Source organism: Asterias amurensis, chromosome 2, assembly GCF_032118995.1.
Source record: "Asterias amurensis chromosome 2, ASM3211899v1".
In the NCBI taxonomy this organism is placed as follows: Eukaryota; Metazoa; Echinodermata; class Asteroidea; order Forcipulatida; family Asteriidae; genus Asterias; species Asterias amurensis.
In genome coordinates, this window is record NC_092649.1 from 1,198,354 (window position 1) to 1,224,471 (window position 26,118).

Consider the following 26,118-nt stretch of genomic DNA (forward strand, 5'->3'; position numbering starts at 1 on the left):
TGTACATCGTGTTGTGCGATGTTACGCACAGTGAATACGGGTGGGTTATACGCACAGTGAATACGGGTGGGTTTTTATACAGCGGCGGTCTTTTTTCGGAGTGAATAATTCGACAGCCTTGAGCAAGGCTAGTAAACACGGGGAGCACAATGTTCAAGTTTTTGAACCACTTATGCCGGTCCGAAGTTCACTATCATTTCTGTCAAAATGTTCACCTATGTGCGGCACTGCTTCCCGCCGCATCACGGACAGGAACCCACTTCCACTTTGCTGTAAAGTAGTTCTGTGTGTACCCTGCTTAGCCTAAGAATTAGTTAGCACTGTCTTACAGTTACGTTTGTTATGTTTAGTACATTTTTTTGGAAAATGCAATGAGACCATGTGTCGGCGTTGGTTCTCCCTGAAGGTAAAGCTCGCAAAAAGCGCTTTGATTTCAAAAGATGGTCTGGGTGAACGGGCCGGGCGTGGCAGGACGCCATTGTGGTTTTCCTTATTTTCTGGTTTGGTGTTGGGTATGAAGTTATTCTGAAGTAATCTGAAATTATAATGAGTTTCATACCGTCGTTGTATTGTTTCTGACAATTTACCGTTAAGGGTAGGCGGCTGCACCTTGTAGAAACCAGAGGTGAGTGTATTTTGTGTTTTATCTCCTATTTTACTGAGTAAATTATGAAAAATTGTTCTGTTTCAAGACTGCCATGATGATGATGGAGTCAATTCCCAACCCTCCGTACCTCAATGGGAGCGGTCTATTTTCCACCGGCGTCACTTTCATGACAAATAAAACGCAGAAATCGGTTTACCAGCAGTTAAGACTGGGTTGCTGTAAAAATCAAAGATATTTTTGAAATGTTGGCAGACTTCAAAAAATGGATTTTGGCAAAACTCCATGTACGAGTAGGTATGGGTACACAAAACAGACATTGGTTGCCATGGTTACGGCCAAAATGAGATTTTCAGCAAATTTTCCAAGTTTTTACCTTTTTTAAGTGATGAAATATAGGTGAATTGAAAGTACTGGTACGTCTAAAGGGGAAAACGCTGAAGTTTTTCTTTCACACATGTTGCACAACCATGTTTACTCTTTCAGAAAATATTTTTTAAAACTAAGTGTGCGATCAACTTTGGATCTAACCACTATTTCAAATAGGGGTGTTTTTGTCATATTTCTAATAGCGAAAAATAGGGGTATTGAATTGGGCCACAAGTCCGAAAGTGGCACTTTGTGGATTATGACACTTTTATAGTTGGAAGATAAGGTACCGACATACATAAAAATGCAATAAAATGTTTTGGTATTTTAAGTGCGCGAACACAGTTTTGCCGGAAAGTTAGCACTTTTGCAGGGGAAAAAACACAATAAATTACCAAAAATTATACATTATTAATAGGTAAATATCAGGTATTTTTTTTTTTTTTTTTAAATACCTAACGGGTGGAAGGGCTTTGAGGTGCATTAAAAAAAAACTTTTGAAATCACCACATAGCCCGTTGCCATGGTAACAGCTCATTTTGTGTTTTGGAAATTTTTTGCCGATTTTGTGTCTGAACAACTGTATTTTAGCATATTGCAGCTCCACCCAGCCAATGCCATTTTTTTTAAAATATAACCCTTTCACATCAATACAACGATTCGTCCTTTGTTTTACTTGAGACAAACAATTATTGCTTTAACTTTTACCCTTATGCTATTTTCAGAACGGCATTAGCGCATGTCTTTAGAAATTTGCAAAATTAGCATTTTTACCCTATGTTTGGCCCTCTAAATGACAATTTGCCAGGGGTTTCAGAATGTTTTCCTTTCAGTTGTATTTTGGGCCAACATTGGTCCTTCCATTTTGAGAAAAACTGTTGAGAAAAATACAATTGTATCCTGTTGTAACAGTACAGCTGCAAAAAAAAAAAATGCATTTTGAAGTTGTTTTCTTCAGATTAAAATAATAACATTAATAAAATAATACTTTTTTTTAAAAAGTTTTCCATCAATCCGGTACCTTTCGTTAGCACCCTGTAGCCTTTTGGACCAAGAATATTTTGAATGACCTAAGTTTTGGATTTTATACAACTGAGAGTTAGGTTGCCATAAAATGCTTTATTATATTATTTTGTCAGTCTTCAATCATTGTTAAGCATGTAGAAAGTAACAAAAAGAGCATTATTTTATAACTTTAAATCTATACAATTGCCGAAAAGCATGAAGCTCTGGCAACACTGCTCCCCAGTTCAACAATTACCTTTTTTTTCGAAATTCCTACAGACCAGTATCTTATCTTTCAAGCCTGGTAGCAAAACCTTCCTAAAATAACATGCTACTTTCGGACTTCTGACAAACTTAGCAACCCCTTCTATTTCCCAAAATGACCTTTGTTCAAAACACCCCTTTTTGAAATAATGGATTGTTCCATTCACAATTGTCTGTACCTGAGTCAGGTGCATTTTTGGAAAGACCAAGGATGTATATTTACCATATTCAGTTGAGAGGCATGTCATATAATTTGGTCTTAACACAGTGTAGCTCTCAACTTTGGGTAGCTTTTACTTATGAAAATAGCTAAATTAGGTGAAATATGGCAATTTTCTTATTATTTTTTAACCGTTGCCATGGCAACCAAAGTGCGGATGCAAAAACTATGCTTTCTTTTTACACTTTGGTTGAAAAAATTTACATTTGCAAAGAGTAAACAAGATCCTTTATTTTTGTTGTTATACAATTTGAAAATAAACACCTTTTTTCCCCAAAACGCACGAAGTTTGTGGCAGCACTGCTCCCCAGTACAACAAATACCACAACTTATTTTTTTAATTCTTACAGACCAGTATCTTATCTTTCACGCCTAGAAGCAAAACTTTCCTAAACATGCTACTTTGGGACTTCTGACAATTTTAGCAACCCCCTATATTTCCCAAGTTGACTTTTCCTCAAAACACCCCTTTTTGAAATAATGGAATCTTCCATTCACAATTAACTGTACTTTTGTCAAATGCATTTTTGGAAAGATTAAGGATCTATAGTTACCATATCCAGCTGAGAGGTAGGTCCAATATTTGGTTTTCACACAGTGAAGCCCTCAACTTTCGGTAATTTTTACTTATGAAAAGTGGTAAATTAGGTGAAAAAAGCAAAAAGGTGTAAAAGCAAAAATTATGCTTTATTTTTACACTTTGGTTGATGGCCTTCACTCGTGCAAAGTATAAACGAAATCCATTTTTGAAAAGTCTGCCACCACTTCTTTGATTTTTACAGCAACCCAGTCTTAAATGTTAAGCACTTCTACTCCCCGAACAAAGCACTTCTACTTCCCGAACATGACAAACTATATCCGTAGCCGCAGCAACCAATGTTTTATTAACATTTGCAATCAATGTTCTAAAACCATAGCAGGAGGGGGGGGGGGGGGGGGGGGGGTTCTATACATGGCAACACGCAACGTTGGTGTAGGCTTGTGTCGTGAGTTCTAATGACAAATATCTGAGTGTGTGTTGTGCACTTTCAAATCGGGGACAGAACAAAAAGGAGACTAGCGTCCCCGATTCGGTAACGGTCTCCAGTGGGAAAAGTGTACAATATGAGCTGCAAGTTGAGGAGCTCTTTAGTCAAAAGGTTTGAGTATAAACAAAAGGAGGTCCCCAATTGCAGGTGATAAGTGTGTGGCATAACTTAAGGTATTACAATTTTGTTTTACCCTTACACCGATTTGTATAATAAGTGCGATATAAACTTCGTCAATGAAGTATCTAAGCACTTACAATATTGCTCAGATATTATCGGAACCTCAAACAGTATTGTAGCGGTCATGGTTTTATACCACTGAGCATGGAGGTAGGAAGGATACCAATCCCTTGTTTTTTATTCCATTTGGATACTTTATTTGCGCAGTTAAGCTTGAATCCTTAGCAGCGATGTCCCGACTGCACCACCACTGTAGTCATCTTAGAAAGGTGGTTTAGTTGTGAGACACCTGCTCTAGCAATGCAAAGGTCGTGGATTCAAACCCCCTTGTGAAAAAACTAAGGTTTTTTAACACTACTCGGAAAAGTGCTGAGTATTAGACTTAACATCGATGTAAGGGTAAAACCAAATTATATTATTTGTCCCCTTGCAAAAAAACATGTATTATATATTATTGGTTTAACCTCTGAGAAGTAGAGTCAATTTATTTGCACATTTGAAGGTTTAAATTCCTTATTTCAGCCCTGTGGTCTGCACGTTGGACTCTAACATGGATCTCTTTGCGCTTACAAAGTATTATAGCTTATTTCGACGTGGCAATCATTGGGTTCTGGTAGTATGAAAAGACTTCGTCACTCTGGAGCAGATCCATCATGGCGGCATTTAACGCAACAACAGATTCGACAACTACAACTGTTGGTATAACAATATGGGGAGATTACAGGCATTGTCGTCGCTTGTGTTGTCGTGTGTACTTGTTTTATGACAATATGTAAGTTGTTTTTGTCTTTCTTCAATGTATACGCATACCCGGTCTTTTCTGCAAAAATTGAGGCACAAAAGTGTAACATATACTACTCCCAATACATAAAGTAACTTGTGCATGCCATTTGTCAATTAAAGGCAGTCGCATTTTGATGACTTGTTTGTTACATGACAACAAATTTCATTGCTTGCATTAAGAGGACCACGCCCACCCAAACTTATTTGACACACCAACGCTAAGAGGCCGACTTATCCTAATATAATCTATCTTGACATATACCTTTTACGGAATGACACACCAATTTATATATTTTTTTAATTGAGATAACTTATCTTGGAATGACGCTATTATATACAGGCAAATATACCCACTTTTTCAGAATAGCTTGTTGAAAATGCTAAAATATTGAAAGATGTCTGCTGTCAAAAATAATTTATCTAATTATTCTAAATCATGTCGAAAGTAGTTGCACTGAAGATGATTAACTTGGAAAATTGACATCCCATTTGCAGAGGATTTCAATGTTCTGACAACAAACACCAGTTTGCTGGTAGGATTTGCCATAAACGCTGAATCACAAACATTTATTGGCCCTTACTATCTAGAACTCACAAGTACTCATGTTTTTGTTGAACTGTGATTCAAGCCCATTATCTCCATTAGCATTGAGTCAAACAGTTTTACGGAAAACAATAACACCAGAAACCCACATTGCGCAATCTAGATTCTCCTCTTAATTAACGACTTTTTTATTGTTATGTATTAAGTTGCCAATATAAAATTTGAAGTTATTTGAATGGAAATGGGAACGCAGTTTGTTGTTGACGGCTTGTAACTATTTTCTGTGTCCCCTATAAAAGGTCGGAGTTGCCGGAAGCGTATGAGGAGAAAGAAGACAGGTAATTATTAAAGTACTGACATCTTTTCAGACGTTTCATTCTACGTTTCATTTGACGTTTCCTCATACGCTTCCGGCAACTCCGACCTTTTATAGGGGACACAGAAAATAGTTACAAGCCGTCTAGAACCCAGTGCACTTATCGAAAAGACAAGGGGTTCGCCCGATGTTCCTGGTTGTGGCTGCTGTATGCGCCGTAGCACCTTGTAAATTAGGTGCTAACTAATTGGGTCTCAAAATTCATCACTGCAATAACCGATCTTTCTGAAAGTTTGTATATACTCAGCGCCTTGAGTACCTTGTTTGGTAGATACGTGCGCTATATAAGACTTCGATATTATTATTACAATATTGTGTCTTCACAATATTGGATGAATGTTATACTGTTGGTAATTTTCAAAGACCAGTATCCAATTTGGCGCTTTTAAGCATTCATTAAAAAACAATCTTGTGAAAATGTTGGCACAAAATTGGTCGTCGAAGATGCAAATAATGTAAAGGGAATAGCCCTTGTTGCATAGAATATTAAAGCCTTCATGCCTGAAACTTTTCTCAAATTCAATTTTCTTTTGTGAAAAATTACGTCTTTCTCTAAAACCACATTATCTCAAATTGGGTCGTTTCTAACAATGTCTTATAAATATCAACACCTCGTCATTTTATATGGTCTCTTGGTCTCGTGATTATGTTAACCCATACGCTATATAACTACATATTTTTCTCCAACTTTACGTTTCCATCAAAGTAGGATTTACCGAAGTTGAAGTCTTCAGTCTGAATCTTATATAAAATCAAGACCCGAACCATTGAGTCTTCATCCATTCAAGTCCATAACTAAACGAATGAACAAGTAACTTCAAATTATGTTTTCCTTTTTAATGATAGAGCGGCGTGAAAGACGCCAACGGGTAGACAGTCATGAGATGTCATCACTAACGACAGAAGGTAAATATACAAAGCATCATGAACCGGTGTTATTATGGCGAAGGAGAGATAAAAGGCATTTTTAGACTATAATGAAGAAACGGGTCTTCAGTCTGAATCTTATATAAAATCAAGACCCGAACCATTGAGTCTTCATCCATTCAAGTCCATAACTAAACGAATGAACAAGTAACTTCAAATTATGTTTTCCTTTTTAATGATAGAGCGGCGTGAAAGACGCCAACGGGTAGACAGTCATGAGATGTCATCACTAACGACAGAAGGTAAATATACAAAGCATCATGAACCGGTGTTATTATGGCGAAGGAGAGACAAAGGCATTTTTAGACTATAATGAAGAAACGGGTGTTTATTTGACTAAATCAAATTAGTAAACTCGATTCATCTGCTCTATGACAAAACGCCTAAACTTTTATTGTTTGGTGATTTCAACATTTCACCGGGCCCCATTTGCCGCAGAAATTTGCTCTAACGGATCACTGTTAATTAAGTACCACATAATGGTGTGCTTGAAGATTGCTTAAAAGTGAGCGTGAAGTAGACCTTAACTCATGTACAGGCTACAAAGAAAACGTGTCTCTGTAAGTTGATATATTTATCAACCAATCATGGGGGGGGGGGGAGAATTCATCTGAACTCTGTTCGTAAAAGAAATACCCGAGTCTGATTGGTTAACATATCTTGCACAACGTTTGAGATGTTTGTACCACGGCCACAAATCAATTTGACTTTTCGAGTCGTACTTGAAAAATAAATTTGAAATACACACACACCTTGCAACTTTTCTCCCCCTATCCCCTACCCTCTCCTTCTTTCTCTTCTTGTGAAAACCTTACATTAGTGATTGCTTTAAAAGTTTTAATTTTGTCGATGTTTAAGGTTGGGAATTCTGATCTTGCAGAAAGCCAACTGACGTTCTAAGCATTTCATTCACTGCATCATACAACATTGTATAGCATATCTGTAGGCTGGCCAAATAGTAGTTAAAGGCAGTGGACACTATTGGTAATTACTCAAAATAATTAGTAGCATAAAACATTACTTGGTAACGAGCAACGGGGAGAGGTTGATATAGTTATGTATAAAACACTTTGTGTGACAAGGGTGTTTTTTCCTTCATTATTATCTCGCAACTTCGATGACCGATTGAGGTCAAATTTCCACAGGTTTGTTATTTCATGCATAGGGGCAATTCCACGGTCAGTCGCATTACACTTTTCAGTGTCATTTCTCAATCTTGGTGCTAGACCATTTAAACATTTATGAACTAGAAGACACACTTTATTCATGATTCTATAATTTACCGGAAGCCAATGTAGCTTCATGAGTACAGGGGTTATATGCTCGAATTTTCTGGTTCCTGTGAGAAGCCTGGCGGCAGAATTTTACACTCGTTGTAACGGTGCCAGTGTGGACTGGGGTAAACCTGCAAACAAGGCATTGCAATAATCTATCTTGGACATGACTAGCATTGTTATAACTTGCTCAGTGACAGAATAATTCAAGTATTTCTTGATCTTACTGATATTATGCAGATGGTAAAATGCATTGCGAGATACCTCACGAATGTGACTTTGCATGTTTAAGTTACAATCAAAGATGACCCCAAGATTTTTCAACTGTTTTGATGATTTAATGCAGTGACCTCCAATATTAATGTCTACAGCGGAAACTTTCTTCAAGGTCGCAGCCGTGCCAGCAACAAGAACTTCAGTCTTATCAGTATTTAGTTTCATGAAGTTGTAGGTCATCCATGATTTTATATCGGTACAGCACTTCTCAATGACATTGACATTGGCTGCAGTGTAATCGAATGTTGGTGATGTTGAGATGTAAAGCATGGTGTCATCCGCATAAAAATGACAAGTCAGGCCGTGCTTGCGGATCACTTGACCCACAGGCAGCATGTACACGTTGAACAACAGTGGTCCCAATACCGAACCTTGTGGGACACCGTACTGAAGCTGATAAGTTGACGAGCCTGTTTTGTTGTTTTTGCATATTCTGACAGTTTGGGATCTGTCAGAAAGGTAGGATCTAAACCAGCGTAGAGTATCCTCCGACACACCGATATGCGACTGAAGCCTTTGAAGAAGTATCTGGTGATCAACTGAATCAAAGGCTGCGCTGAGATCCAGCATGACGAGGATTGCTACTTTACCCTGATCAACACTTAACAAAATATCATTTTGAATAAAGGTGAGAGCAGTCTCTGTCCCGTGGCATCTACGGTAGGCGGATTGATAGGGCTCGTACAGTTGATGATCAGACATGTGTTGTGTCAATTGTTGAGCCACCACTTTCTCCAAAATTTTAGAGCAGAAGGACAAGTTTGTTATTGGCCTATAGTTTGTTGGGTCCTCAGCAGCTTCGTTTTTCATCTGCCGACGTTTGGGAATTGGTGTGACGGAAGCTGACTTGAGTGCTCTAGGAACTACTCCATGAACAATAGATGAGTTTATGACGGATGTTATTACTGGGGCCACAACCTGGGAACATGATTTTAGCAACTTTGTTGGGATTGGATCCAGATGACAAGATTTTGCAGGTGATGTGCGAACTAACTTCTCGACTTGGATCGATGAAACTGTTTGGAGCCCTAGTTGACTTTCCGGGCTGTGAGTAGGATTCGTATCTACGTGATCCTGCACCACTGCACATTCACGATGCACAGCTTACTTGCAGTTCATGCGTATCTTGTGAATTTTGGACTGGAAGAACTGACTGAAGAGATGCGCGATCTCATCTACTGAACCACATGAAGGTAGACAAGTTTTATTTTTACGACCAAGTAGGTTGTCTAGCACTTTAAACATCCGATTTGCATCTCCTCGGCAGTCGCTAATGAGGTCTCTGTAGTAACTGCATTTGGCTGCTCTGAGAAGTCCAATGACCTTGTTCCGTTGATTTTTGTACAAGTCTCTGTCAATTGTAAGTTTCGTTGAGCGCCATCTGCTCTCTAGTCTCTTTCTCTTCGCTTTCTCCCTGCGCAGGTCATCAGTGTACCAGGATGTATTGGGACGAAGAGTGCGAGTTTTTGTCACTAGTGGAGCATGTTTATCTAGAAGATTGGCCAACACTGTATTGTAAGTGTCAGCAAGAACATCTGGGTCGGTGTCTGCCGTAGCTATGTCAACAAATGACGATCCGGTGACATCCTGAGCAAATTGAGTAACATCAATGTTCTTGATCTTTCGATAAGTCAGAGATGTCCGTTTTCGTGTGTGTTTGTGGACATCGAGTGTGCATGTCACCAGAGAGTGATCAGATATTGTAGGATCAAATACATCAACTGATTTGATGATGTCGAGTGATGCACGAGTGATTATCAGATCTAAAACATGTCCTCGGTTATGTGTTTGTTTCTGCACATGCTGCTTGAGACTGCAAGATTCCAAGAAGTTTGTGAAGGCCAAGGTGTCGCGATTGTCTGGTTGATCACAATGTATGTTAAAATCCCCCATGATTACAAGCTCCACGGGAGGTGAGCATCTCCTCCAACAGATGACCAAACTCAGTGAGAAATATGTTCATACTGGAAGCAGGCGGTCGATAGAGAACCATCAGTCGAAGTGAAGCATTTTTGCACTTTATGTCACATTCCATGTGTTCAAACGAGGTTGCGACAAATCCGTTACATTTTTCAAGTAAGGCAAGTTCTGGTTTATACAACAGTCCAACGCCGCCCCCAGATTTACCCATTCTGGGGTTATGAATAAACCTGTGGCCCAGAGAGGTAAGCTCGGCAATGGTGACAGTGTCATTCTCCTTCAACCATGTTTCTGTGATACACAAAACATCAACATTGTTTTCGTCGAAAATCTCCAGTACCTCTGTGGGTTTATTACATACTGAACGAGTGATTAATGTACTCACATTGAGATTGCAGTTGGGTTTGTTGTGGTTCTCATCATTTCGGATGCACACAATATTCGCATAGTTTCTTCTTGAGTACAACGCCGGGTTATTGATCTTCTTTAACGAGTCATTTAAAAATGGCCGCCGTCTTCCAGTTATAGTTGCTATTTTACCGTGTGTTGTTTCATGATAGCACGGACGCCGACAGTTGAGTTGGCCCCCGCGACCGTTCCGACGTGTTGGTGGCTTATGGCTGATCTTTAGCTCACGTAAAGTCTCGAAAACAGCCTGTGGGAGTTCCGAAAGTTTTCCACAAAGTTCTCGAAGCTGTCTAGCAGAATATACCCGCCGCATTTTGATTGAGCCCACCGCCGTACCTTCCCGGTAGAGTAGATGAAGAAACACGGTGAACGGTTCAGTGATCTTGCGTGCATGGATGAATGCGTCTACAGTGTCCACATTTCCAAAATGACGAAGCAAAGTCCGGCCAAAATCCGAGAAATAGCAATGAGTTATGCCTTCAAATTTGCACAAATGAAGTAGAAGACATGTTTAAAAACATTCAGTGGAAATAAACAAGACGTAGAATAATTAAAAGCAGAAAACTGATAAAAAGACTGCAGACTGGAGCCACTTAACGTAGCGCTCACACGTTTGCTAACTGTCCCATTTATGGCCCTATCTAGAACTAACAGGTTTGTTTCAAGCCCACTACCTCCATAAGCATCGAGTCCAACAATAACCAGAAACCCAAACTGTGATTGCGCCATCTAGTTTCTCACAACTCCGACTGATTCATCTTTTTTATTTCTCTTAAATGAGTTTGTTATTGTTGTGTCATTAACGGTCTTGTTACCAATTTCATTATGTTCAAGACACGTTTAAAGAATAATTTACATATACAAATGTTGTTGTTATTGTGTAAATACAAAATTATGAGTCCTCTTGAATGTTGACGAGTATTTGCGTTCAATAAAACTTGAAGTTATTTGAATGGAACTGGAATTGCAGTTTGTTATTAACGGCTTGTAAAACTATTTTCTGTGTTACCTTTAAGGTCGGAGTTACCGGAAGCGTAAGAGAAAGATCAAGAAGAAACTACAAGGTAATTATTGAAGTACTGACATCTTTCAGACGTTCCCTTCTAGAATATCGCGTCTTCATGATTGAATACATGTTATACTATTGTCTAAGACCAGTATCCAATTTAATGCATTCAACAAACCTGTGAAAATGTTGGCACAATTGGTCGTCGAAGATGCAAATATTGGAAAGGAAATAGACCCTGTTGCATAGAAATGTGTGCTTTAAAGGCAGTGGACACTATTGGTAATTACTCAAAATAATTATTAGCATAAAACCTTTCTTGACTCTGAGTAATGGGGAGCTGTTGGTAGTACAACAGTGTGGAATACAGCTCCCTCTGAAGTGACGTAGTTTTCGAGAAAGACGTAATTTTCCACAAAATTGATTTTCAGACCTCAGATTTAGAATTTGAGGTCTCGAAATCAAGCATCTGAAAGCACACAACTTCGTAGTGTGACAGTGGTGTTTTTCTTTCATTAATATCTCGCAACTTCGATGACCGATTGGGCTCAAAATTTGTACAGGTTTGTTATTTTATGCATATGTTGAGATACACCAACTATGAAGACTTGTCTTTCACAATTACCAATAGTGTCCAGTGTCTTTAAGATGCACGAGAACCTATAAAGCCTTCATGCCTGAAACTATGTGACAATGTCTTTTAAATCAAGAGCTCGTCAATTTGTATATATCGTCTCTTGTTTGAGAGTAAGGTACAACTTCAGCTAATACTTTTAGATTTTGTTAACCATACGTTATTTATTTTGTCTCAACTTAACCTAATCCATCCAAGGAGTTTTCAGTCTAAATTTTGCAAAGCAAGACCCGAACCATTGAGTCTTCATCCATGTGAGTCCATAACTAAACAAGTTAACAAGTAACTACATATTATATTTATCTTTTAAATGATAGAGCTTGAAAAAAGCCGACGGGTAGACGATCATGAGATGTCATCACTAACCGGAGAAGGTAAATACAAAATGATTTAACAGCCCTTTCAACTTCGTTTTCTGTAATTCTTTGTGTTAGAGGCGATGGATCGCCGACAATAGCTCCCTCGTCGTCTGTGAAATGATCTGCGAACCATTCGGCGATTCGGTTTTCTTTCTTTCACACATACTGGAGGGGGTTTGTCTGGAGACTACGACTGTAGTCTGGGTCAGTTATCTCTTGTATTTGGTGTTCAGCCTTGATGGTTTCTATTTCGCGCTGGCGTTTACGAATTTTATCCCGCAGTGAATTTCTTTCCTTTTTCAGTTTCGATATGTCTCGTCCGTCATTTCTGTCTTGGATGTCCATCAGAAGTGTCTTGCGTTGGTTGGATAGATTACGAATTGTTTCGTCGTTAGTGAAATTCGGTTTGGAGTTTTGTGGTCGAAAACCAATTTCACTTACAGCACTGCTTCTAATGCTGCTCATTAGTTTTTCCAGTCTTTGATTTGGTTCTAATCCACCAGTTATACTTTGGATTTGTTGCGTAAGATTGGTCTTGTATCGGTCTTGAGTTGTTTTGCTACATAACAACTTTAGGACATCGAAGGGCCGGTGTTTTTTGGCACTTTGTTTGCTTGTTAGATGCATGTTCTTTAGGTTGAGACGTGCAACTACTAAGCGATGATCTGAGAACAAAGTGGCTCCGCTGTATGTTCGTGAGTCTTCTAAAAGACATTTGGAGCTTTGTCTACAGAGAATGTAGTCAATCTGGGCATAAATGGGTCTTGTTTTTCCAGGAGACTGGTTGTCCCGTATTCTACAACTCCATGTGGTACGGTGTTTACATTGGTGTTGGAAGCTGTGTTGCAGGCAAAGAGTTCATTAGTTGTGATGAATTCCATTAAACCGTTCCCCATTTGTGTTTATAGTACCCATTCCGAATGAGCCAATTGGCGAGAGACTAATGGAAGAAAAAACACCCTTGTCGCACAAGTTGTGTGCTTTCAGATGCTTTCAGATGCACAAGTTGTGTGCTTATTCAGATGCTTGAGTTCGAGACCTCAGGTGAGCTCTCGAATTCAAATAAAATCTTATAGTGAGAAATTACCTCTTTCTGTAAAACTACGTTACTTCAGAGGGAGCTGTGTCACAATGTTTTGTATTATCAACAGCTCTTCAATATGCTCGTTACCAATAGTGCCCACTGCTTTTAAAGGGAATGTACACGTTTGGTAATTACTAAAAAAAATATTAACTTAAAAACTTAATTGGTTACGAGCATTGGAGAGCTGTTGATAGTATAAAACATTGTGGCAAACGACTCCCTCTGAAGTAACATAGTTTTTAAAAAGAGGTTATTTCTCACTAAAACAATAAAAGACTTTTAGCTAGAAGTCTTATTCTTATCTGAAAGCAGAATAATTCGTCCAACCCGGGTGTATGTTCTTTCATCATTATCTCGTAACTTCGATGACCGATTGAGCCCAAAGTTTCACAGGCTTGTTATTTTATGGTTATGATGGGATACACCAAGTGAGAAGACTGGTCTTTGACAATTACCAGACATGTACCAATTCCCTTTAAAACACATTCAACTCCAACACATTTTCAACATTCCTGTGATGCCAAGAGCGACTTCGTTCTGAATAAAGTTTTTGGAAAATTGTGCGATAAAATTGTTTTATCAGTCTTTGCTTTTGAGAAAAAGAATAAAGTTGAACTCGGGAAGAAATTTAATATCGTACATGTTTGAATGTAGAAGATTCTACGCAAAACTAATAGGCTTGCAAGGCTCAAAAATAAGTTCTTTTATTTTCCACCAATAGTTTTGTTGAGAAAAATTAAAAGATGTACAAATATTTATCCTTCCAATATTTTGAAGTTTCAATATAGCGATTATTAATTTTGGTTTTTACCCATACACCGATGTGTGTTAGCACTGTATACTCAGTACTTTCCCGAGTCCTGTGAAAAAAATATCACAGGCATGTTACTCGGGTAGCGATTGGTAAAACAGCAGTTCAGATGAGAATAAGAAAAATATTCCAGAATGAGGGATCGCTGCATTAACTGTATTGTGTTTTATGAGAAAACCTTACACTAGTGATGACTTAAAAAAGGCACTGGACACTTTGGGTAATATTGTCAAAGACCAGTCTTCTCACTTGGTGTATCCCAACATATGCATAAAATAACAAATCTGTGAACATTTGAACTCAATTGGTCGCCGAAGTTGCAGGGGAATAATGACAGAAAAAACACCATAGTTGCACAAATGTGTGTGCTTTCAGATGCCTCAAAAATATTAAAAGTCTTTTGGCCTGAATTGTGAATTCTGATCTTGCAGAAAGCCAATAGCATTCTAAACGTTTCATTCACTGCATGATATCTTACACAATTGTATAGCATATGGTGGCTTTTCTAGCATTAACAACCATGCAGCGTTCGCCCCTTAACAGTGGGTCGCTGGCAACACCAGAGGACCAGTCAGAATTCGCTCCAAGTGGTCCGGCTGGCTTGTTCAATATTGAAAAGCATCCCTGTTCAAAACGAGTTACGGACTAGTGAAAAGGTTGAGTAGAGATAGACAAGCTAGTTGGTAATCGCTGACAAAGTTAAAGGCAAGGGACACTATTGGTAATTACTCAAAATAATTATTAGCATAAAACCTTACTTGGTAACAAGTAATAATATGGACACAATGTCAGTATAAATCGGCGTGAGAAACAGCTCCCTCTGAATTGACGTAGTTTTTTTGAGGTCTCGAAAATCAAGCATCTGAAAGCACACAACTTCGTGTGACAAGTGTGTTTGTTTCTTTCATAGTTATCTCGCAACTTCGACGACCAATTGAGCTGAAATTTTCACATTTTATGCATATGTTGAGATACACCAAGTGGGAAGACTGGTGTTTGACAATTACTAACAGTGCAAACCTTGCCCTTGATATCGAATGGTCAGGCTCTATGTTTTTATAATAGACGATGTTTTATGCCATGGTATTACCATTCCAGAAATAATAGAGATTAATTTCTCTGAAGGTTCTAAATATAAGTTTGTTGCTGTTAAAAGATGCTTGTTGTTCTATAAATGTCCATACTGTTTGTTTGAATCAGATGATGGAAGAGTGCAGGGAGCCCATCCAACGACAGATCCAGCCCAGGTCGCTGCCGAGAGCTGTAGAGAGGCAATAAGAACTCATTACAGGGACAGCTATGTGCAACTGACACCATTGGAGGATGACACAAAACATATCAAAGATATCTACACAAAATTAACATTGGAAAAGTCTTTGAAGAAACTGGAATCGTATAAGGATATTTTTCTTCAGACAACAGAATATGGTCATCAAATAAAACGGGTTATTTTGAATGGGGAACCTGGTAGAGGGAAGTCTACCCTCATAGATAAGATGGCACATGACTGGGCATGTGGTGAAGCACTGCAGCAGTTTGAGCTTGTATTTGTTTTAAGAATGAGTGCAGTTGAACAAAGCACAAAGCTAATTGACTCAATTTTTGAACAACTTTTAGACGAAGACACTGGTGTAGATAAGAACTCGTTGAGTTCTTTTATCAGTGACAATCAAGACAAAGTACTGCTCTTGTTGGATGGCTTTGATGAGTTAAAGACCCGTGCCCTTGATGAAGCCCTATTTGGTTCAATTCTAAAGATCCTGAACCGTAAGAAAAACAGAGAGTGTTTTGTTGTAGTTACCACTCGTCCCTCCCACTATCATAAATTAGTGACAGCGTCATTAATTGGAGAGCCTTTCACAAAGGTCATGGTTCAAGGTTTTGATAAGGAAGATATCAAGATGTATGTGAGGAGATTTTACTCAGATGAACATGACAAAGCTGAAGGGCTTATTCTGAGGATCGAATCTTCAAATAATTTATCTGATTTGGCAGAGAGTCCAATGCTACTTCTGTTGATGTGTATTTTGTGGAAAAAGGATTCTCAACTCCCAGAAACCGTGTTCCGTATCTACAATGAGGCATTTGAGTACATGTTTGAAAGAAAAACTGATATGTCTCCAGATGAAATACTAAAAGTAACAAATGAACTCGGAAAGATTGCCTTGCGTGGTCTTCTTGGTCCAGAACAACAGCTTGCTTTTCTCGAAGAAGAGTTTGAACTGGAAGTACTTGAATCTGCACTAAAAGCAGGTATTCTTACAAGAAAAAAGGTATTGCATGGATGGAAAAGTCGCACCAGCATTCGGCTCCTGCACAAGACGTTTCAAGAGTTTTGTGCTGGTAAATACTTACAAAGATTATCAGAAACAGAATTGAAGAAAAACCTGAAACAATTGGTCGAATCTGGAGGTAATGATTACGTTTTCCGGTTTTGTGCTGGTGACAATACGGCGTGTACAAGTATAATTTTACAGACACTGGTTGCATCCAACCAGTTCAAAGAAGAACAACAATGTCTCAGAACTCAAGAAAAAGATGTGATACAGGAACGTGCACCCCTAATGCAGTTAGGCCTAAACTGCTACTTTGAAGGTCAGTCGAAAGATTTACCTCCAGTGGAATTCATAGAGTCTCTACTAACAGATAATGTAAACATTGCTGAATGGGACAGGGACAGTCGTAATTCATTCACAAACTTTCTTCAAAATGTTCATACCCACACTGACGAACAAACTGATTATCTTGACAAGGTACAGTCTGTAGAAATGAGTGATTGTGACTTGGGTGGTAGGTGTATGTCAGATTTGGCAGAATCCTTGAGCTTAATGGCGAATCTTTCATCAGTGACATTGTTAAGATGCACATTGCAGGAGAATCTTATTTTTGGTGGAGCAATGGGTTATAAAGATGGTTCTTCTGCACCATTGGCACACCATATCAAGAAGAGGAACAACCTTCAGAAGCTTTGCTTGCTTTACTGCCGGTTGAGGAGTATGATACATATTGCAGGTGAACTGTGTGATCTGCCCAACTTGGTTGAATTAACACTTGCGGGAAGTATAGCCTTGGGTGGTTCTGCTGAACCATGGGCAGATCAATTCAAGAAGATGATGAAACTTCGGAAGCTTGACTTGTGTGGCTGCTTTTTGACAGGTGAATATATGACACATATTGCTCTTGCACTGTGTAATCTGCCCAACTTGGTTGAATTGAATTTGAGGGGAAATGCAGCCGTGGGTGGTTCTGCTGCATCATGGGCAGATCACTTCAAGAAGATGAGGAACCTTCAGAAGCTTGACTTGAGTAAATGCTCATTGAGAGGTCAAGATATGACACATATTGCTCTTGCACTTTGTAATCTGCCCAACTTGGTTGAATTGAGTTTGAGCGGAAATGCAGACTTGCGTGGTTCTGCTGCATCATGGGCAGATCACTTCAAGAAGATGAAGAACCGTCTGAAGCTTGACTTAAGTGACTGCTCATTGACAGATAAAGAGCTGCATGGTCTGTCCAACTCGGGTTGTGAAGTGATTCTTGAGGGAAATGAAGCCTTGTGTGGTTCTGCTGCATCAAGTGTACATCACTTCGAAAAGATGAGGAAACTTCAAAAACTTAACTTGAGTCACTGCTAATTGACAGGTGAGGATATGGCAAATATTGCTCATGTACTGTGTGATCTGCCCAACTTGGTTTATAAATTGAATCTTATGGGAAATAAAGACTTGTGTGGTTCTGCTGCATCCTGGCCCATCACTTCAAGAAGATGAAGAAACTTCAGTATCTATACTTTTACGGAGCTATATTGACATAATGGCGATACAACACTTATTAATACTGCATGTTGTGATCTGCCAAACTTCAAATACACTACATATTGAGTACAATGAACATCTCAGCTTTTGGATAGTTTTGGTCGAATTGTTGAACTACAAAACGAAGATGAGGTACCTTGATAAATATCATTTGTTTGACCCCCACCTCCTTCACTGCAAAGTGATCGTCCTAACTTTGTTCACTTTAGATATTGAGGGGTTAAACTTCATAGATCTCGGAGGTGCTTTTGTAAGAGTTAAATGCACTCCACACTATTGGTAGTTACTCAAAATAATTGTTAGCATAAAAACTTACTTGGTAACGAGAAATGGAGAGCTGTTAAACATTTTTGAGAAACGGCTCCCTCTGAAGTAACGTAGTTTTTGAGACAAGGGTGTTTTTTCCATTACTTCCAAGACCACAGTACTTGATGAAGGTACATTTGATATTGTTATATTTCAATAGAAAATCCTGAAAAGTTAGAATATTTTCATCCTCAGAACAAGTGTCCATAATCCCTTCATCACTTCAAGATCGGTAAAAAATACATTTGTTATTGATTTTGACATAAGAATTAAGCCAGATAGTTTCAGACAAAAAGTGTTTGGAATGGTTCGTTTGCAATTCCAACCAAGCCCTTACAACATCTTTGAGGAAACCGTCCTTTAAAATATGGAATGGAAATTCTTAGGGAAAAATATTTAACTTCAAAGTAGGCCTAATATCTTGAATACCAGCCTGCTTAAAAATGCCTTTGATAAAAAGCTTCCACTTAGCATCTTTTGAGTTATCAAGAAGTCTTTTAATCCAAGTACATAAATCCCTTTTGAAAGGATTCCAAGTCAAGCATGTTCAAACCACCATGCCTGTAATTATTTATGACCACTTTCCTACTTACTCGGTCAGGCTTCCCATTCCAAATAAATTTCTAAACCAGCTTGTTAACCTGAGCGACAAATTCCTGGGGAGGATTATAGTGTCTTTAATGACTGTTTAACACACTGCAATGCATCCTTTATATCCTTATATCAACCCATTTTCCAAACTCTCGTTCTGTTGATGTTTTGGTCAGAACAGAACCAACAATTAATGTTCAATGTATGGGCCCTTTTAAGAAATTCATACTAGCCTATAATTTTGATTTAATTTGGTCTGCTCGGGTATATTGCATGTTCTCTCTTTTTTTTATACATAAGAAATTTGTTCATTTTCCTCCCTATTATAGTCTATAGCCTTCTCCGTACATACTTTACGCTTTAATGTTTCGGTTGTGTGTGTAATTTATTGTGTTTGAGAAGAGCAATAAATCATAGAAAAATAATGAGCGTTGGTATATCTTTTTCAGAAATTTATAATAAGAAGAATATTATTATTATATTTATTAGCAAATTATAAAACGTCCTCTTATTGCTTGAACATCGAACTGTTTGTTTTTGAGTTTTGAGTTTTCATCTCCGTGAGGACTCACTGAAAGATCTTAGCAGTGCCAGCCGTTTAGCACTTGTTGCCTGTAGTTAGTATATGGAGGCCGACTATCATCAAATAAAACCAAAGGTTTCCTCATTAGCCGTTGAGAACGTTTATCTTAATGGGAGGAGCGCTATCAGTAATGGGGGCTATACTATCCTCAAGAATGGACCCTTCCCATGAAATATGCTAATTACATTCACGCATGCGTACAGACCCTGTTGGTTGGCAAACACCGTAGAGTTGTGCACTAAGCAGACGCGCAATCGCGTCTGCGTCACGCACCCATTAGCCGTGCACAAAACAGAGCGATGTTCCCGTATTTTGCCAACCAAAACGTTAGTGCGCACGCACTATGTGCAATTTACATATTTCATGAGAAGGGTCTATTCTGGCAATCCATTAATGAATCAGACGAATGCATCGCAAAAACTTGCAGAGAAACAAGAAGAGCTCCCTAAGTTCGATTTGGAAAAAGTTTTCCAGTGTAAATGTAATAGACCTTTTCGCAAATACTGGGGCGCGCGCGTAAAGCTTGGAATTAGATGCATTGTGGTCTAGCTGGTAGCAAAATTTGATTCATATATATCCCACAATGCACCTCATTCAACAGTCTGCGCTTGCGCATTGGTATTTGCGATAAGGTCTATGATCCGCCAAGTGCGCCCTCATTGTTGAACTTCTAAAAAAAGTTTACTTTTAGGATTGTCACGTGGCGATCTTTCTCTTTTTGAATAGCTTCGTTCTTGAAAGAGCACATTTTATTTGGTCTGGATTTCTCTCGATGTTTATAAAGGAGCATGGCTCTGGCCATGCTCCAAACCCATTTATCTGGGAGGGACAAGCTAATAGACTGTGCAAGTCTCGCGCGCACCGGAGCGAGAAAACACGACAACTGAAGAACTTAATTTTTATATGAGTCAAATCTTTGCTTTAATTTTTTCTTAATGCCGAATCTGAACAACAAAAATAACCATTAAAGCGTGTTTAAATTAGTTTTAGCTTTTTAAACAAATACACAATTGTCGGTTAAAGTCTACGTATAGACAAAAGTAAAACTCTGGGACAAGGATGTTTATTTGATCTTAAATGTTTTGAAACCCCTTTTGTAAATCTACGCCCGAATGTGAAACTACTGAAAGCTGGTTTATACGCGGACGCACGATGGTCGCAAGGGCGTTAGATAAACGCATGACGCATTTTAAAGAGGAAGCCGACGCCTAAGCGACCAATAAAAAGGCTTTCCACCCGGCGCGGCCAAAACAAGCGTCTGCGTAAGTTTCATGATCGGAGATGGGCACAAATTCTTAATTTTTACCAAGTAACCTGACCTGAGGTCAAGTTTAAATATCGGTTTTTCATCGTTATTATGTTGACTTTATTTTTACTTTTATGTATGATGTTAAAGGAACACGTTGCCTTCGGGCTGCGCTTTGTTGGGCGTTTTTGGGCTATGACAAGCGTTTGATGTAAAATGATTACGGTTGGAAAGATGTTAAAAAAGTAGAATATAATGATCTACACAAACATGCCTTAGAATTGCTTCATTTTTGCTAACTTTCTCGAAACAAAACGCTCCGCCATTTATGGGGGTCAAGATTTTGACTCCCATAAATGGCCGCCAAATTCACTAGTCTTATTTCCAGTCGCAGCCGTTGAACTATACGACTGAGCAATTATTAACAATTTTACGAACCCATTTGTATCTATCTCTTCCTCCATGGTTACTCCAACAACAACAAAACAGTTCATGAACAAAAATAAAAGGGCCTACGTTGAATTAACTGTTTATTAATCTATCTAAGCAGCAAGTTCAGCCCACGTCCCGGGGCCAAGCGGCTGCCGTCCAGCGGGTGCATCCCCCGCGGCCAGACCTCCCCAGACGCAGTGAACTCCCCGTTCTTGCTCGTACGATGTAGGATTTTAGCGGGGCCAGTCTAGTAATGCGAACACTTTGTACACGAAAGAATGTCTAGTACCCGTATACTAACTAGCGAGTGGAGTTGAAAATGAACGTGTCATGACCTCCCACACCAAAACTACAGCTAGAGAATTCATCCTCTCAATAAAACATCTGCTCAGACATGTCAGAGGCGTTTGCCGTGTTTACCGCGTAAGTATAGTATGCAATTGCGAGTCACATAGGCCTATACCCCACACACAGTTCGTTTTTAGATACAAAATTACAGGGACTTTACTTCTCTGTCCTTTCTCTATGTTGTTTGCATGTACATGTAGAGTCACAGGGCAACAGGAAAGTGGTGTCCATTACTAATCCTAGTCCATCGCCATAGGATAGATGATGTCACTTGTCTTATTTGCCAACATGATCCTTTCTTCGGGGTATACATTCATTATTTTATAAAATAATGTTTATGTCTATTATGGGGATGTAATTCCTTGACCTTGGTCTTGGACGGTACTATTTGAGGTAGCTCCTGTTTACATTGCTCAGAATCATTTGACAGCAAAATTTACGGTGCGATGCATCTGAACAGGGAGCACATACTGCAAATGGTAGTTGGCAAGGAGAGCTAAAATAAATTAATACTCTTGTCCACAAAAATGAAGCTTCCATAGGTCCTTTTCGAAACCACGGCTTCGGCTATGGCTTCGGCTTCAGACTCCGTCCCCTTGTCTGAATCCGTACGCTAAGCATGCTCAGTATTGTCCAAACATCTGCGGGGCCAAGCTAGCCCGAGCTGAATCCAAAGCCAAAGCCGTGGTTTCGAAAAGGGCCATAGTCTAGAAGAACTCTTTTCAAAAATTACAAAACAAAATCAGAAACGGGGAACAATTTTATTATTTTGTAACATTTTTGTATTGATACTTGATTCCCAGGTCACAGTGAAAGTTGGGTGGTGATGTGATTATTGAAGCCGGTATGGACAAGAAAGAGTAAACGTACATCAAAGAAGTTTTCCAAGCACGGTTAGATGACAACCAGCTTCTTCGCAAGACAGGAAAACTCTGCTAATTAGGCCTGGGCGACCAGTGAAAATTACTAATCGACTAGTCGCACCTCCATCCAATAGTTGCGACTACGACACTAGTCGCAACAAAATTTTAATTGTCACGATGCACTGTGGCAATAATTCAAGCGGAAAAGATTGAAGATTTGTGTCACTGATGTCTGACTGTGTTCTGTAAGTAAATTATGTTGTCATGAATAGTCATGAGCGACTGAATTGGTTCACCAAACAGGTAGACGCAATTTTTTTAAAACTATTTTTGTAGCACGTTTAACCGAATAGTTGAAAACAATAGTCGCGACTCGACTCAGGATTCAATAGTTGGAGTGCGACACTAGTCGCTCAGGCTTACCGCTAATTGTGCAAGAATGGCCTCTACCCGCAGCCGCCATCCCCCCCCCCCCCAATACCACCACCACCACTACTACCAACAGAAGAACTTGTTGCAAAACACAAATCCAGATTTTCCACTTCTTAAATTTAATTTCCATGTAACTTTCCACAATTTGGCTACAAAATTGTCTGTACAGGTGTGCATAAGATATAAGGTCAGTGCATTATTAGCATTATTGGCAAGTTCTAGAGTTTGTATGTAATCAAAGAGAATCTTTGTCACAAATTTATAGGAACTTTATAAAAAAATATGGACAATTTATTGTTTTTTACAATTCACAGCAGTACACGATGTATTTGCAAACATTAATTAAATTTGTCCTTTGCCAAAGAACACTATAGTCCCATGCAGTATCCTTAGTAATAGTTGGTGTATCTCCTCAATATTTATGCATAAAATAATAAACCTGTGACAATTTGGGCTAAATTTGGCAATATAAGCTGCAAGAAACAGTGGAAGAAAAACACCATTGCAGAAACAAGTCCTTTGACATGCCTCTCATCATGTACACTTTATCAAGTGAGTTTTATGATCACAAATTAGTAATTACCAACATCTAAGGTATAAAGTCCCTTTAGAGAGACCAATGCTATAGATCGAGTGATTTGGTTGTAAAATGCATATGGTTAGAAAGGATGTTTTAAAAGTAGAATAGAATGATCAACACAAGTATGACTTGAAATTGGGTGGTTTTCCTTTAAAACTTTTACTTATTCGAACTAACATGGTCTGCTAGTCAACAATATGACTAGTTCTAAAACATCATTCTGACCATGCATTTCATAACAGGCATGTGGTTGAAATCAAAATATACTTGCAAGGGTTAAGGTTAAAAATTTGAAATGGCACTGTGTTTATCAAACTTGTTGCATCTATGATCCATGTCTCTTTATGAATACAGAATAAAGATATTTCAGATAAATTTATTTGAATACAGATTGTTTATGTTTTTGCATTTTGTTGTTCTAGTGTGTTTTTTGTTACAAAATATCGAAATCTCAAATAAATAATACAATAAATATGATGATTGTATAAACAATTGGCCATGTTCTTCAAATTAAACTTAATCATATTATGTCATTGTGATGTGATGAAAACAAACTCTGCTCACATCACATTCAATGATTTGTTGACATAAGTAATGTGCAAAAGAAAATAATAATAAGTTGAAATATTGACATTATGTGTTAATTTAGGAATAAGAATCTACTTGTTGAAAACAGGAAATATTGCCATTTGTAAAACCTGTTTTGCATAAATCATGTGTACATGAAAGTTGAAACTATCTGGAAATATATCCCTGATTTTACAAACAGTAACTCGGTAGTGTTACTCTATTTCCAGTACCATTCTGACACAACACATGTTGTCTGTGAAGGCTGGCTGGGTGGCAAAGTCATTTGTTGTGTACATCATGCTCCCCTGGTTTACATGTCATTCCTGTGATGTCGTGCCAACTCTTATGGTGGTCCAGAACAAGGTGCCTCAAGATCTTTTCAAATATAAACACAAACATTTTTGAAACAATTAACAAAATAAATATTGGTTATTTGTACATGTATATGGAATATAAAACCCATGCACTTGATGTTGATTCATTAAAAAGACATTTTTGCAAATATTACCTACCTGCAGCCGATTTCACGAAACTTTACGCAACTGCGTGAGTCCACTTGCGCAATTTTAATGGCGCAAGTTGCTCCATTAACGTTGCACAAGTGGACTAACGCAGTTGCGTAAAGTTTTGTGAAATCGGCTGCTGGTCAAAGACATGATGTTATTAAAATTTGGGATGTGGCTGTTCAGTGTAAATTTTTTTGGTAATGCAACGTTGGCGAAGGAGGCTGTTTACAAGTAACTACAATGAATGAAAGCTTAAATTTGTGTTTCCTTATTAAATGTTTGTTTACACATTTACTTTGTTTCCTTTTTTTGGGGGGGGGGGGCGGACAGATCAAAATATGTAACAAAACTGGACTGCTTTGACAGTACATGTGTATATTGTTATACATGCACATGCCATTGACAGTATGAAATAATCAGTCTCTTACTGCCAAGTTTGAGAAGCATTCATCCGGCCTTTGTTTGCAGCATGACCTCTCCTGTTGTGTTGGCATCTCCCTACAGTTGGTACAAACACACCAGCTTGGTTGGGTTTGATGAGGTCTCCAAGATGTTTACGCCAAGTCCTGGCATCTGCTCACATAGTACCTTCAACAAGAAATTCATAACCATTGATATAACTTATTAGTTCTCGACAATTTTATTTTTTATTGTTTGAAAGGTCACACTTCTTTGAAAGAATTCGGGTTGACTTGGGTACGAGTTGACTTGGGTACAATATTTTGGGTAAACTGTTAAAAATATACAAAAAACATTTAATAAATCTGTACTATTTTTAAAATGTACCAAGTCATTAGGACGCTGGACACTCGATTCAAATCCCCACCCCCATCTATGCACCGAGTGAATAGATCTACAAAATTACATGTGGATAACTTTCCGTATGGCGCCACCACTTTTTTTACTCATTTTTACAAAAAGGGATATATCAATCAGGTAAATTAGATACTATATTATTTTATTTCGAATGAAAAAGTGGTGGCGCCATACGGAAACTTTTCCGTTCCTTCTTTTTGGACGTGTCTTCAATCATCTCTTTGCGTAGAGCAATGAGCTGAATCTGTGTTTTTCGGCGATCCATTTTGACAGCAAAATGGTGTGTTTACATTTCACACAACGTCGTATGGTAGAGAACGGTATGTTACCTCGTGTTCTTCTGGTAGGTTTACCAGGCCATTGGCTACGGCGCCAGCCTAACTGCTGTGCATCGCGCATAAACGGACGATCGTTTTGACGGCTTGAAAAACGTATATATTTCGCGGGCCATGTTTCGGGGTCAGAGGTCAGTGTTTGTTTTTTTTAATTATCATTCACTAATTACAACACATTAAATGTATTTTATTGCAAGAACAACTCTTAATAAGTATAAGGAACACCCTCAAACGTGAAATTTTGTGAAATCTGAAGGCAACGTGTTCCTTTAATTAGTATTACATTTTGAACAACATATGTCATTTTTATGGTCATAAACTACATTAAACTAAAGTAATGAACGAAACAAAATCTCCCCAACGTAAATCTCCATTAGGTTGGGACCACAATGGTCCCGGAAGTTCAAATCCGCGCGAGACTTGCACAGTCTATAGAGCTATCTGTGAGTACTATTTTGTGTGTTGGCTCTCATTTATACCTGAATATACTGTGATTTTTAGGGTCATGTTTGGATCGGATTATTTATATAGATCGTGTGCAGTGCGTCCGTCGTGTGTGTAGCATGAAAGCCACATGTTTGAGCTTTTTGTGAAACTTTACTGTGCACTGTGTAAAGACATGT

The 26,118-nt window shown here is 38.5% G+C and overlaps 2 protein-coding genes and 2 long non-coding RNA genes across 4 annotated transcripts; 2 read left to right on the plus strand and 2 right to left on the minus strand.

Moving 5' to 3' along the window:
* Nucleotides 1-489: 489 nt before the first annotated feature.
* On the plus strand, nt 490-19,646 carry LOC139953723 (NLR family CARD domain-containing protein 4-like). Its single transcript, XM_071953253.1, has 8 exons — nt 490-625; nt 4,193-4,442; nt 5,297-5,335; nt 6,220-6,279; nt 6,483-6,542; nt 11,195-11,242; nt 12,136-12,192; nt 15,273-19,646. The coding sequence occupies exons 2-8, from the start codon at nt 4,433-4,435 to the stop codon at nt 17,705-17,707; spliced, it is 2,709 nt and encodes a 902-aa protein (XP_071809354.1). The 5' UTR covers nt 490-625; nt 4,193-4,432; the 3' UTR covers nt 17,708-19,646.
* LOC139934067 (uncharacterized) lies at nt 8,407-10,759 on the minus strand. Its single transcript, XM_071928364.1, has 2 exons — nt 9,879-10,759; nt 8,407-9,709 (listed from the first exon to the last, which is right to left on the minus strand). Exons 1-2 carry the CDS (start codon nt 10,489-10,491, stop codon nt 8,955-8,957), a joined length of 1,368 nt encoding a protein of 455 aa, XP_071784465.1. The 5' UTR covers nt 10,492-10,759; the 3' UTR covers nt 8,407-8,954.
* A 1,578-nt stretch (nt 19,647-21,224) lies between the features above and the next one.
* Nucleotides 21,225-23,647, plus strand: LOC139953734 (uncharacterized). Its single transcript, XR_011788008.1, has 2 exons — nt 21,225-21,468; nt 22,197-23,647. It is a non-coding gene; the product is annotated as an uncharacterized lncRNA (long non-coding RNA).
* LOC139953729 (uncharacterized) lies at nt 22,787-25,243 on the minus strand. Its single transcript, XR_011788007.1, has 2 exons — nt 24,773-25,243; nt 22,787-24,213 (listed from the first exon to the last, which is right to left on the minus strand). It is a non-coding gene; the product is annotated as an uncharacterized lncRNA (long non-coding RNA).
* Between the last annotated feature and the right edge of the window lie 875 nt (nt 25,244-26,118).